The sequence below is a fragment of the Colius striatus genome, chromosome 1 (genome assembly GCF_028858725.1).
Source record: "Colius striatus isolate bColStr4 chromosome 1, bColStr4.1.hap1, whole genome shotgun sequence".
Classification (NCBI taxonomy): Eukaryota; Metazoa; Chordata; class Aves; order Coliiformes; family Coliidae; genus Colius; species Colius striatus.
Window position 1 is genome coordinate 78,342,215 of NC_084759.1, and position 14,751 is coordinate 78,356,965.

A 14,751-nucleotide genomic window follows, 5' to 3' on the forward strand; every position below is an offset into this window, starting at 1 on the left:
GAAGATCTTCAATACTACTAATGGAGAAATTAATCTTCTTTAGAAGCATAGCACAAACAAATACACCTTTTTTCCTCTTCTCCTCCTTTGGACTTCTACAATATATCATAGTTCACAAATATCTGCTAGCGAGGTAGCAGTAAATCAGTCACCTGCCCATACAGACCCACTTTTATTAATCTTTCTTTGACATTCTCTGTAATATTGCTTCCCTATGTTCTCCGCTCTTGTAGCTACTATTCTAATACTCTTCACCTAAAGTCTACCATCTCTGTAAGCATGAATATTACCATGAATCAAAAGGAATACTGTAATCTTATCAGCTAAATTTCAAGCAATAACATGTAGCTTATATGCATGTTTTCTAGTATTCCAGTGTTTCCTCACCTATTCATAATTAATTTGTACATCAGGATAAAAAGAAGGAGGCTGGAGATAAGAAAACTATTTAATAATTTTGTGAGTTTTTTTCCTGATACAATTGTTCTCCTATTATTTTGCTGATAAATACAAAAATCAGAAATTTTAGACAAATTTGATAATTTTTACCAAGAAAGAAAATAAGCATAGGTTTTGGTGTTTGTTGCAAGAGGCTTTTTTTGCATTACATAACTTCAAGCAACTAGCTCCAAACGCAGAACTGCTCTATCAACGTGCCTATTGATTATTCAGCCTACTACCTTAAATCATACTTTCAGGACTCAACAAAAAGTAGGATGATCCTGCCAAAAGATTATTCCCCATTATTTCTCATTGTTTCCCCAACAGCAAATGCAACTACTTGATGCATTAAGCCCCTATTTGTTCAGAAACTTGCAGCTGATAGTTGTTAAACTTGCTAGAACACAGCTTAGCTATGCTGGTATTAATGAAGTCTACTTAACTTTCCCTCCCCTCGCAAGAAATCCTAGACACAGAAAAACAATGCCAAGCATAACAGAATATTAGTGTATATTCAATAATAAAAAATAACTATGAAACAATTTGTACATAGAATCATAGAATGGTAGGGGTTGGAAGGGACCTTTAGAGATCATCTAGTCCAACCCCCCTGCAGAAGCAGGGTCACCTAGATCAGGTGGCATAGGAACATGTCCAGGTGGGTCTTGAAGATCTCCAAGGAAGGAGACTCCACAACCCCTCTGGGCAGCCTGTGCACTGCTCCATCACCCTCACAGTGAAATAGTTTTTTCTTACATTTTCTTCAATTAAACACAACTTATACTAAAAAATTGGGTACTGTTTGAAGCTAGAATTCATAAACCTTAATGGTATGAGCACACGATCAAATCCACTTTGAAATCTATCATCCATCCTTCTGAGACTAATTTAAAGTTAATGCAGTCACAGAAATCACAAACATCAGAACCAGCATGAAAATACAGAACTACAATAACTGTAATAACAAATAAGACGAGTAACAATTCAATTGAAAAAGGCAGCATGGACAAGCATGTAATCAATTTTCAAAATGTTGTAACAGTCCATTAAATCTGCAGATACAGCGAATTCATTAAGTGCTTAGAACACCCTATGGAGAACAGAAAGGCTCCTGTACATACACAGCTGAGACTGGCCCAGCACGACACCTCAGGGAAGCCTGGGACCAGATAGTGAAGCAGCAGGTATTAAGAACAGGTCTAGCCAAGTTTAGATCAGGCATCCTGGCAGCACAGCTTAACAAGAAAGCCCTCATAACTGCTGTCCTAGAAGCTTCCCCATGTGCTGTCTTGGCCTTGGGCCCTTGCATAAGAGAGCAACCATTTATAGATGTTCTTGAAGCAGCGTCCAAGCAACCTTATAACACGCCACGAGGCTACGCTCAGTGTGTAATCTCACTATGCTTCAGTGGTCAACAGAAGCAGGTTTTTAAAAAAAAAAAAAAAAAAAAAGTACTGTGCTTTGGACAGTCCCAGAACTGCCCCAGGCAAGAACTCAAGATGTGAGAAAGTGACTAGATTAGTCTGTTTCCCTTTTATTACACACACACACACAGACACACTTAACAGGCTTTTAAAAATTAATCATTTAAAAAAAAAAAAAAAAAGTCCAGGCACTGGCAATTATCTGAAAGGCCTTCTAAAATCACATACAGCTTTTCATATGCAATTAGCATCTCATGAGGGATTTTGAAATTTAGGCCCTGAAGCTTGGAATATAAAGCAGCATTGCATTAATAAAAGTCTTTCCTTCCACAAGATGATTACAGTTACCAGGTCACAACAATTTTACGCTATCTAACACATCCTTCACATGTCCTATTTCTAAAACCACTGGTTTTGCAAAATGCAAGAGTTAAAATAAAATCAGAAATAAGTCCAGTACAAAATTTAGTTCTGTGACTATCCTTTTAAGAATAATTTTTCCTTTCTGAGGATACAAACATTATACAGAAGCAGGAACTATTCTCATTACTCTTTCATTTCTGAGATGGGCTAGAAAGCCTTTTCTCCTAGTAGACTTTTATGAGAATGGAAAGTGCTCAACAACTTCCAGAATCAAGTCAGGAAAATAGTCTTTGACTTAACAAGCAGCCTCATACAAAAGAGCCAAATCAGTTCCTGAAGTAGACCTAGAAATAAAGTATTTTCTACCACATGCAGCTCAGGAAGTGTCATGGTTTAGGCCCATCAGGGAACAAAAAGACCATGATCAGCCTCAAGTGACAAAGAACAGGAAGAGCTTAATTGCCGCTTAAGGTTCAGGACAAAACAGACCAGGCTACTCAGCTTGGGGAAGAAAACAGCAAATAATTTAATGCAACACCAACTAAAACATAACCATAAAACAACAAACATAACACAGAGTGGCATAATGATGAAGAGTCCAACCAGCCCTTTAAGAACATCTTCTCCCCACACCTCCCCTCTTCCCGGGATCAGTCCTGATCCCAGTGTTTTTACCTCCTCCCCTGCCCAGGGTGGACAAGGAGTGGGGGTTTCAGTCAGTCTATTCCTGATAGCTTCTGCCATTTGTCTCTCCTCAGGGCAGGTGGGCTCCACACCAGTCTTCCCTCCAAGTCTGTGGGGTACCTCACACACACGGCAGCCCTGCACGAGCAGCTCCAATGTGCACTTATTCCAAAGGCTGCAGCTCCTCTCTGCCTCCTGTGTGAGTCTGCTCTGCAGCTCGCAGGCTCTCCAGCACGGCCTGCACCATGGCCGCCTCCTCACACAGTCTCTCACCTATCTGGGTGCACTCACACAGAGCTGCTGGTGGCTCTCAGCCCTGCCATGGCCCTGCATGGGTTGCAGGGGTACAGCTTGCATTCTCACCATGGCTTGCACAGGGGTCTCTGGTCTGGTGCTCCTCCTTCCTTTCTCCTTCTGTGACTGCAGGGTCCGCGTGGTCGCCTCCATCTTGTATCACTCTTACACCTCCTGCCAACACTTCAGATTCCCATCCCTAAATAGTGATTGCAGAGGTGCCAGATTGGCCCAGCCGGACCAGAGGTGGGTCTGAACCCAGGAGCCGGGGCAGAGTCCAAAAACTCTTTACCGGGTCTTCACTGCAATCCGCTCCCCCTGTTACCAAGCAAAAGCTGCTCCTTGCTAAACCATGACAGGAAGACAGGACCATAACTTTGAACTGAGGTTGTATTAGCATCAGAAACCTGACTTCACTGCTGTCAACACTTGACCAAGCAGATGAACAACAATGACAGATAGGTATCACAACAGGGAACTATTGCCTACTAATGTCTCCTCTCTGCTCTGAAGGAGAAGTCTTAGGGAGACAAATGTTATATGCAGGGAATCACCACAAAGTCATTACTAGACACTGAAGAGAAAGAATGAACAAGCTGAATATTTCTTATCTTTTGCCAGCTGGTATAAGGTGAAACTTTCTGGCTTTAGGTTCACTATAGTATGTGGTACAAGACGTGATTAAGAGCAGATCTGTGGAGAAGAAATTGGAAGTTTTGGTGGATGAAAAGCTGGACATGAGATGACAATGTCCACTTGCAGCCCAGAAAGCCAACTGTACCCTGGGCTGCATCAAGAGAAGCATTGCCAGCAGGTCATGCCCCTCTACTCTCATGAGATCCTCCTGGAGCACTGCATCCGGCTCTGGAGTCCTCAGTGCAGGAAAGACATAGACCTCTTATAGAGCAAGTCCAGAGGAGTGTCACAATGATGACAAGAGGGCTGGAGCACCTCTTCTATGAAGACAGGCTGAGAGAATTGGGGTTGTTCAGCCTGAAGAAAAGGCTCTGGGAAGACATTATTGCAGCCTTCCAGTGCTTAAAGTGGGTTTAAAAGAAAGATGGGGACAAATTTTTTGCAGGGTCTGTTGCAATAGGACAAATGATAGTGGTTAGATTCAGACTAGATATAAAGAAGAATTTTTTTACAGTGAGGGTGGAGAAACACTGGTACAGATTGTGGTACAGAGAAGTGGCAAAAGTCCCATCCCTGGAAACATTCAAAGTCAGGTTGGATGAGGCTTTGAGCAACCTGATCTTACTGAAGATGTCCCTGCTCACTGCAGGGAGAGGAGACTAGATGGGCTTTAAAGGTCCCTGTCAACCCAAACTATTTCACTGTGAGGGTGATGGAGCAGTAGAACAGGCTGCCCAGAGGGGTTGTGGAGTCTCCTTCCTTGGAGGTCTTCAAGACCCGCCTGGACGTGTTCCTATGCAACCTGATCTAGGTGAATCTGTTTCTGCAGGGGGGTTGGACTAGATGATCTCTAAAGGTCCCTTCCAACCCCTACCATTCTGTGATTCTATGACTCTATGAAAGAAATTGAGGAACCTTACTCTGAAGATCCAACCATACATTTAATATTTTTGAACAGGAATATTTTTAAAGATTGTACTTCAAAGGTTGGATTGCTGTTTCTAAGTCATGCATAAAAGAAATTTGTGAGAATGTTAGAAGTGAGAAGGATTCTAGGTCTTCCTACAAAGTGAACAGAGACTTTAGATTATTTTTAGCAGTGCAGAATGATTTTTCTGCAAAGATTCCTTTAGAAGGAAAACATAGCTACAATCTCAACATACTGCAGGGAGTTAGTTGAATTAAGTTGAGTTTGAGTAATTTGATTTCTTTTAGTGAAGCAGTGCAGCACATATTTTGCATTTCTTCTAAAATTGTTGTCTCTCATGAGAGATTAAGACTTATTCTTTGAACACAAGTTACACAACGACACTTCTAGATGACCTATAAATAAAAATCTGGTTTTTATTGACTCACCAAATCTGGAGACAAGCCTAGACCCCTCAGTGCTCGAACACTGTTCTGTGTCGGTTTTGTCTTCTGTTCACCAGTTGCATTAGGCTGAAAAGACACATTTTGAAAGCTCAAATAGCAACTAACATCTACTAATAGAGCAGTTGCAGGTTAAAACAGAAAAGTCGTTCCAAGTAATAATACTTGCAGGAGATAAACATATACAAACAGAGCCACAATATGCCAGAAACAGAAATGGCACGACTGTTGTTATTTATATAAGAAATTCTGTGAAAAAACCACATGGCCCTAATTCAGGACAGGTTTATTTTGGTTTCCATTTTCAAAGAAAAAGTTTCAATATAATTGACTCAGGTAGAAGAATATTACAAAAGTTGCAGTTTGCTAATAAATGGAGAATGTTCAACAGCACAAAGCCTCCAGTGACTATGCTTAGAAATAAGATTTAGTAAATAATTGTTCTCAAATATGCAGAATCAATCCTACCAACTGCTGATCAATCCTCTAACCTACAGCTGCAGTGGTTAATAATTCTCTTTTTATCTGTGCAAGGTACAATCACACCATTACCAAATTTTGCTTACCAAAATCTCCCCAGTGAATATTTACCTCTTAAAATAACAAGAAAACCTATTTGTGAAGTAAAATTTAGAGTTCAAATGGAAAAATACTTTTAGCACTATACAAAAAAAAAAAAGTTGTAGTGCTCTTGACTAGAAGACCACTGCACATTGAGGAGTTAGTGATACATATCAGAGTTAACCTGAGGAGGCCCAGGCCTTTGCTGCACACATCCACTGGAGCTCTTTGCAACAGAGAAGCCTACAGGCTGCTCCCATACAGCATCAGCAATTATATCACCCGCACAGCTTTGCCTCTATCTAAGGATGCATCAAGAATTTCTCCTCAGGAGAACATCCTCGTTGTTTGACAGTAAAAATGATACAGATGTTTCCTTATAAGAAAATTATCTACTAGCTCAAATGACCAAAAGCAGAGGATCTCTTCTATGGATGTGGTCTGCCCAGCATGGTGCATGGCAGAGCCATCCAATGCTACATTACTCAGGGTTCCCATCACCTAAAGAGATGCAAGGTCATTTATATCCTCCTCTCCTTATAGTGCTAGCTCTAACAAATAAAATTTTGAACACTACCTTAGGGACTATGAGTGCCTTTCTTACCAGTATCATATTGCATCAGTACCTTCTGCTGAAAAGCACAACTATATTTAGCCTTTAGTTTTCTAGATAAATTAGTTTTGATAGGCATTTGGGGGGGTTTTTTGGTAATTTAGAACATTAAAACAGATTCTCATATCAATAATTACCATGGCTTTTAGTTACTTGAGTGAGGCTGGGTTTCACATTTCTATCTCTAAAACACTCCCGCATAAAAAAAAAATAATGGGAGAAGTAAAAAAATATAAAGCCCAATGCAGAGTATGTTCTATTTTATTAATTTTAATAACTTACCTGTGGTACTAGACTAACATGGATATTACAGAAGTTCTCTCTTTTTGCTTTGAATTGAAACTGTCTAAAAGCTTCAACAAATGGCATTCCTTCAATGTCTCCAATGGTTCCACCCAGCTGAAAAAGAAAGTCTGGATCTGTCAGTGGCAGAAAGCAAAAACAGAAGAAAAAAGAGTCTTTTTCTTACATATGCAACAATATTTCTAAAATTTGTATCTTAAAAAAAAAACCCTTGACAATTTAAACGTGCAGGCATGCTCTGCAAAGAGCCCTCATCTATTCTGTGCATTTTGTTTCTTGTGGAAAACATAAAAAAATTTTCCAGTTTTGTCATACTCACTTTAAACCAAACACATAAGCTTCCCATGGGAAAATGTGTAGTGCTACTGAATAACAAACACAATGTTTCACACTGCCTACAAAGTGGTGAGAAAGTAATCAATACTTAAGCTGATTTGAAGGGGTTTATATAGGAAAAAAACTTTATTTTCCTGTCTATCAGATTAACAAATAGTTGTGATCAACATGACACAAACATTTACCAACATTATCATAACTCTCCAACATTAACAAATGTCTCATTGACAACATGAAATAGTTGTGGACTATTTATATGGACAACATACAAAAGCCTTGAACTAGTCATTACAAAAAAAAATCTGAAAAACTAAGTTCATGATAAAACTTACTTATAAAGGCAGAAATTAGATGTCATCCAAAGGCACTAAGAGCTGTAGTAAACGAGGCACTGAACAAAGCAGCGTTTAGAACGCTAAGTAGCTGTATTTCAGAACGATCTTTCTCTGCCACCCAGTGGCTTTTGACAGAATTGCATTTTGTGGTCACCTAATATCACAAAAACTTCTGACAACTACATTTGCATGTGACACACATATTCCTAATTCCTTCCGAATTTTGGCATGGAAAAACACTACAATTATCCTCCAAGTTCTGAAGAAAAATATCTTTACCAAACTGAAGCCATAACAAAAAAAAAAAAAAAAAACATCCACAAGAATAAATTAAAAAGCCAAGTTACATGGTGGAAACAGAAAATTAAGCTTTAAGTTAAAGGACTGACAAGACCATCAGTTGTTAATGTTCTTGTGCAACTTCTGATTTACTGGTTTTATACCTGTTTTACATCAGGTGATTTACATTTTTTAAACATGAATAAAACTATTGTGCTGAACGTCAGCAGGTTAAGTGATGAAGAAAGTTGCCTCCAAAGATTTTAAAAATAATAATATAAAGTGGGAAACTGACCTAAACTGTGTTTAAACACATTCCTTTAAATATGACCACAAGGAACAAAATGAGTATCTGAAGAAACTAGAAAGATATGGGTTCTCCTACTGACCAAAGATTTCAAGTATAACACCAGTTTCCTCAACACCATCAACAATGTAAAGCTTAGGAATAGACAGTTCACAAGACAGTACCTAGTTGCTTTAATTTTATAAATTGACAAACTCTTAAGCAACTCAGCTTCAGCAGTATTCTAGACTGAGAAATTTAGTCAAGTAAACAGAAGCTGTAGGTTTAAGATCACATCTATCATTCTCAGAACAAACCAAAACATACAAAACATGTCTTTGCATTGTTGCTCTCTATAAAACATCAGTCTGACCTTTTCCAAATAAAAACAAGAGAAAGCAAGGTAGTTCTTTGTGTTCACTGTAGATATATGTCCTAAAGGTTCTATACTTGCCTCAATCACACAAATTTGTGGCTCTTTTCTGTCATCATCCACCGGAACTTTTGCCTGATTCATTACCCATTCCTGAACTGCATCAGTGATGTGTGGAACAACTACAAGGAAAAAACAAAGACGGCAAGTGTATCTTTACTTTAGGCCCATATATGAGATTTTGCATTCAAAAGAGGGGAAATGAGTAGAAAGTCAAAAGGAAGCTACTAGCTCCTTTTTCAATTTCTCCTTTCCTTGAACCCAGAAGTCCAATGTGGCAAGAATTGGCCCATATCTCTCAAGAAAGTGAAAGGAATAACGTGATGATGCAGCAAGGAGCAGCTTGTTCTAGTTGATCACTCTTTTATGAAGACTGAAATTTAAAACATTATAGAATTGAAAATATTACCTTGAACAGTTTTTCCCAAGTAATCACCATGTCTTTCTTTATTAATGACATGCTGATATATCTTTCCAGTCGTGATATTGTTATCTTTATAGAGATTGATGTCCAAAAATCTCTCATAATTTCCCAAATCTAAGTCAACTTCTCCACCATCATTCAATACGAAAACTTCACCTGAAAAAAAAAGTAAAAACGGACAGAAAAGTAATAAAATAATCAAAAATTATTTAACACACAGGATTACCACAAACTTACCTAAAAATTGAAGAATTTTTTAAAAAATTATATATCACAACAACATATCAATAAAGCACATGTTGCAACTCCGCCTGTATTGTCATTCTGTGTGACTTAATATCCAAGTCATTACTTTTACATTGAATGTCTACCCCTCAGTCATGTAGTTTTGCAAATAAATTTGTTATATTGCCAAAATATTTAAGCGACTTAAAAACATTTAACAAGCATTTCAACAGCACACTGCAATCCTTGACTAGAAGAAAATCACCTCAAGGAATCAGTAACAAATAAAACACTAATTTACATGTGAGAGCCAAAAATTGTGCCTTTATAAGCATGAATTATTATGCATGTTCAAAGTGTTTCACTTCAAAATAGATCCAAACAACAAGAATGTATTAATCAAGGCTTGGATCAGGAGTAAAGTTATGATAAAAACAAATGCTTCTTCAAACACCATGACTGTTTCTTATTCGGTTGTTTCACCTTGTATATTTGGTTCATTATGCCCACAGCAAAGGTTATTTCTGAGCTTGAATAATCTAATTAAAATATCCTTCAAGTTCAGACTGTTTTTAGACCTTTAAAAAGTCTCTAAATTCTGAATCTAGTCCATTTCAGAAGCAACTAAAGTTGCAAGTTCTTAAGGTAAGGTGGGAAAGCTCTTCAGAAAAAAAAAATAAAATATGTTACCACAACCCGATGAATTGACGGCTCAGCAAGCTACAGGACTGAAGCATGAGGGGTAAAGAAAAAAAAGCAATTCCCCTGAAAGTATAGTGTGGAAATATATAGCTGTGGAAATATATATCCCACCAACATACAACACTTCAATGAACACATTAACAAAAACACCACAATGTGTGCAACAGAATGGAAGATGGGGTAATGGGATGAAGCTGGAACACAAGAAGTTCCACTTAAATATAAGAAAAAACTATTTCACTGTCAGGGTGACATAGCAGTGGCACAGGCTGCCCAGAGGGGTTGTGGAGGCTCCTTCCTTGGAGGTCAAGACCCACCTGGACATGTTCCTATGCGACCTGATCTAGGTGAACCTGCTTCTGCAGGGGGCTTGGACTAGATGATCTCTAAAGGTCCCTTCCAACCCCTACTATTCTATGACTCTATGATTTAAGCCTGATCCTGTGAGGCACCAAGTGAGTCCTCTGTACTAAGTTAACATTTAAGACAGAAGATGCAATGTGGAACCAACATTTCTCATAAGCAGGTCTTGAAGAAGAAAAAAAAAATTTTTTAAATCCTCTTTAGTTAACTGGAAATCACTAAATTGAAATCCTTTGTCTCAATCACATTTCTGCCCAAATATTAACAAGAGAGGCTTGTCATTCTGGAGTGTGTGAATTTCCACTTACCACTCAGCAAGCCAGCACTTCTTCACAAGCAGTAAGAAACTATTAAGTGACCAGGGACAAAAAGAAGAAAAAAAACACAAAAACCTGTGGGAATTACATGCCATAGTGAATCCCTGTATCTGATCCATGGGAGGAATACATCCTCACAATCTCAAGTTACGGCAGGAGTCTTACCACCAATAAAAGTAGAACTTCCCTTGTCTACTGCAAGGGATTAGCTAAATTTGGCTTTTTGAGAGTCTGACATGCTGTGCTCTTCCTCCACTTCTAAAGCAAAGTAGTGTTTTTTCTAGTTCAGGAGATACACACATCCATCTCTAGTTCCAAAAAAAGTTGGTTTACATTAAAATTAAAGCAGACAAGACCCAACAAATGAAAATAATTAGAGGTGTCTATTGGCTGAAGGTACTCTGGGACTTTGAAAACCATTGTTTTTAATAAATGTATGAGTAACAAGACAGACAGCTGAAGGAGCACTCAACACTATAAACATATGTCAGACTGTCCTGTAGCTCAGCAGCAGTGCAGTCAATACAATCAACGTAGCTCAGAGAACAATCCAACCAAAGTAAGCATCCTCTTTAGAAAGGTATCATTAGTTGGCTTTCTAAGTTTCACTAATGGTTTTGACTAGATCATCACCGACTAACGTGAAAACTTTATGTATCTGTCATGAAGGCACACCAAAAGGCACTGACACCTGACAACATCATTCACGGGCAACTGTTGAGGACTGAAGTGTCAAGTAAGTTTGATAGTACTATTCCAATTTTATTTTTTAAATCAAGTTTAACTGAAGATAGCCTTAACCAAACAAGGCCTACAGCTAGGATTTTCCAAACAAGGTGGTATTTTATAGAAAGGAGACCTTTATTCATTAAAAGTATCTTCAACAACAGGCTTCTCCTCTAATTAAGAGTAGACAATGCCCTTGAGTACATGTAGTAAAGAACAAATATGCATTACAAAACAGACCATAAAATGACTACATAATGCCATAATATTATTTTTTTAAATCACCAAACAAATAAACACAAAAAAAAAACCAACCAAAACACCATATTACTGTGAATACAAATATTTATACAAAAAGGAACAGCATTGCCCTTCATACCATGTTCATATGGTGAAAAGGTTCCAGCATCTATGTTTATGTAAGGATCAATTTTGATGGCAGTGACACGTAGACCACACGATTTCAGTATGGTGCCAATGCTGCTTGCAATGATCCCTTTGCCAATGCCCGAGATGACACCACCGGTTACCAGGATGTACTTCATTGGAAAAATCAATACAAGCACACTGATCTCAAGCCGGAAGTCTAAAACGACAAAGATGAACGGCTGATGAATGTAAATCCATGTCACAGGGAAAAAGAAAGGTCTCAGTATGCAAAGAATCTAAGTTGAAATGACCTTCAGAAAGAGACGACAAAAATGACTATTTGGGAATCTGACAGTAGGATTCACCTCTCCCAGGTTATACACCAATACGTGAGCTAAGCACTCAAATCCACCCTGCAGTCAGTGGAACAGCAAATACTATCTTGACATGTTACCTCGTGGAGATGCCAAGGAGACAGGAAAGCCAGCTAGCTTTTACATGCACAAGGAGGCAAGAAGAAACTCGCCCTGGAGTCTTTCTAAATTAAAGTAGTTAATAATTTCACATGTGCTTTGAGAAGGTAGCTCAAAGACTGTTCATTGATACACTAGCCAGAACACTCACATTCTCTATCCAATAGCTTTACCTTAAAAAATAGTGACTGTAGCTTCAAATACCCATTAAAATCAGAATGTTTTACCATTCACTCAGTTTTTCAGCAGCTTTCACTTCTCCAGCTCACAGTGTATTAGGTAGCTCACCAAAAGTCTTACACTATCCTACAGATCAATAGAGTATGAGACCAGGGAAGAAAAACAGAACCAGAACATCCTCATTCATACTGCAATACTTTACTACTTAAGAGCCTAGAGTCCTCTCTTCACACACCTACCTCCCTCTCCAAGTAATTATTGCAAGACAAAAATCAGAAAACAAATTATTTTTCATCTCTGGATTACGACACAGAGTACAAGGTGGTGCTGTTCTCAATAGAAAACAATATTGCATCTGGTTTCAGATTTAGAGAAACACCTGAGGTTATGACACTCAGCAGCATCATGCACTCAGAATAGCAACCCTGACTAGAGTAAGGCTGAGACCTATAGCATGGGCAACTTGTCAGAGACTCTGCTTCCCCGACTGGACCACGAAATTAATGATCCTTGACAAGAAGGAACTGTGAGTACTAGCAAACACTGTACCCTGAAGACAGAAACATAATAATTAATGCATATTACAGTACCGAAGCCTTGATCAGACATGTCATATTTCACAGTGTTCTACAACAGCACTAGCATAAGGATCAACAGCTTTTCACATACAGAAACTTCCTCTCTTGAAAATATCTTTATAAGAAGCCTGAATAATTAAAACAGAGGGGAAAAAAAAAAAGGACCTGCTGTCAACCGAGATTCAAATCACATACTAGGTAAATCATATGATTGGGGGGGGAAATAGCATTATGGATGCAAATAGGTCTATGCCACTGAGTATGAATGGTAAGAGATTCAGATACATCAAAAAAAGAATGATGAGGAGACCCCAACTAAAAACTCTTCATCAATCGTCTTGTTGCTATCATCTGCTGTTTGCATCAACTGCTGTTGATGTTGCCCCTGCTTGTCTCCTACTTCATCTGGCGCTCACACAAGCATAGATTTCGCCACCATTCCGAAATTTTGCCACTGCTTTGCACTCCATATGAAAGAGGATGATGTGGTGTATCTCTCATCGACAGCTATGTTGACCTTACATTCGGGAAGCTGCAGAGGCTCATCACTGGAATAATTTTCAGACAATGACAGCATAGCTCACCCCTGAGCAAAAATTCTAGGGTCAAGAAAATTCTTCTTTACTTAAGCTTCATCCACAACAAGATGGAACATCACGTGATCTAACGGCACTCGGTATAAATCAAAGCCATAGGGTTCTTCAGCCGCTGGGAGTAGGTGGCAGCAAGTAAATGAACATTGTAACTCTTTCCCTTATCATCCGGAAGTCACGTAAACAATGCTTGGATCTTCAGGGAACTGAGTTCAAGAATGTGACAAGGCTTGTTATCAATGTTCTTCTATTTCTTCATAACAGGAATTAACAAACCATTATTTCCTTGTCCATATGGACAAAGGGAAGACCATGGCCATCAAAAGTATTTAATTTAGGAGAAAAAGATCATCAGGAATTAACTTTTCACTGGTGTTTAATTTTAATATGTCCTTTTTTTAATAACATAGATTTTAAGAGTTGGAGCCTCCCTCTTCCATCAGCTAATTTAGTTGTTAGCATCAGCATTTCATAAACATCTGAGCCATTTTTAAAGACAATTTCGGGGAGGGGTGTGAAAAGGGGGCGGGGCGCGAATTATTTCAGCAATAGGTATAAATCCTGAGTACGAGACCCTTGAACCCTATCACATTGCTTACAGACACCAAAATTAAAAGCTCGCCCTGACTTTAGTCAGAAGTGCGATCTCCCCGCACCTTAAGGAAAGGCAATGTTTACTTGCAAGACGAAGTACTCCAGGTAGTTTGGAAAGTCATGTGTAAAAGGAGCGGGGGACTGGAAAACAGCACGAGCAGAGCAGAACACGAAATAACTCCCTTTAGCCTGATCCAAGGGAGCTTTCTGCCTTCGCGAGGGAATTCGGAGGGCTCTGCACTACCGCAGGACGGCAGAGGCAACCGAGCCCGGCAGACGGACTCTCCCTGCCCGGCCCTGCTCCAACTACCGGGCGGCCCTGCCCGCAGGGCTGCGGGGCGGGCGGAAGGCGAAGCGGAACACGAGCGCAGGCAGGGAGCTGCCTCCTCCCGAGCGACCACAAGCCGCCGGCCTGTGACTTGCCACCTCCGCCCCGCCACCCCCCTCCGCGACGCTTTTTTCTTGTTTGAAAGGCGGATACTCCCTCTAAGCACCCCAAGAGCGAAGACGAAGTGCTGCCACTGCCCGGTAACCGCCGTGGGGTCGCCGCCGGGAATTACCAAGCTGAAGCGAAGCCCCGGCGTGGGGGGAAGAGGAGAAGGCGGCACCTCCCCGAGGCAGGCCAAGCAGCGCCGCCCGGTCCCGAGCCGCAGGTGGAACGCCTGCAAGCAGCCCGGCCCGCCGCTTCCCCCTCACGCCGGATTCCGCCGGCCGCGGGGTGGCGCCCTTCCCTGCGCGCTCCCGGCGGGCAGAGGAACGGGGCCGGGAACGCGCCCGCTCCGGCGGGACAGGTGCCCCCACGCACGCACGCACACGCGCGCGCGCCCCGCCCCGCCACCAGCGGCGCG

The 14,751-nt window shown here is 40.2% G+C and overlaps 1 protein-coding gene across 3 annotated transcripts in view; it reads right to left on the reverse strand.

The window, feature by feature from the left end:
• The window catches only part of CTPS2 (CTP synthase 2), an 83,555-nt gene extending 68,808 nt beyond the window's left edge, over positions 1-14,747 (reverse strand). For 2 of the 3 annotated variants that reach the window (XM_061999106.1, XM_061999096.1), the window contains exons 1-6: positions 14,464-14,747; positions 11,496-11,702; positions 8,769-8,939; positions 8,381-8,481; positions 6,670-6,786; positions 5,199-5,282 (exon numbers count right to left, since the gene is read on the reverse strand). In XM_061999106.1, the coding sequence (XP_061855090.1) occupies positions 5,199-5,282; positions 6,670-6,786; positions 8,381-8,481; positions 8,769-8,939; positions 11,496-11,661 (639 nt within the window). In that variant the 5' untranslated portion in view covers positions 11,662-11,702; positions 14,464-14,747. Of the gene's footprint in view, positions 1-5,198; positions 5,283-6,669; positions 6,787-8,380; positions 8,482-8,768; positions 8,940-11,495; positions 11,703-14,397 lie in introns of all 3 variants that reach the window. The other variant, XM_061999115.1, reaches the window with a different exon arrangement.
• Between the last annotated feature and the right edge of the window lie 4 nt (positions 14,748-14,751).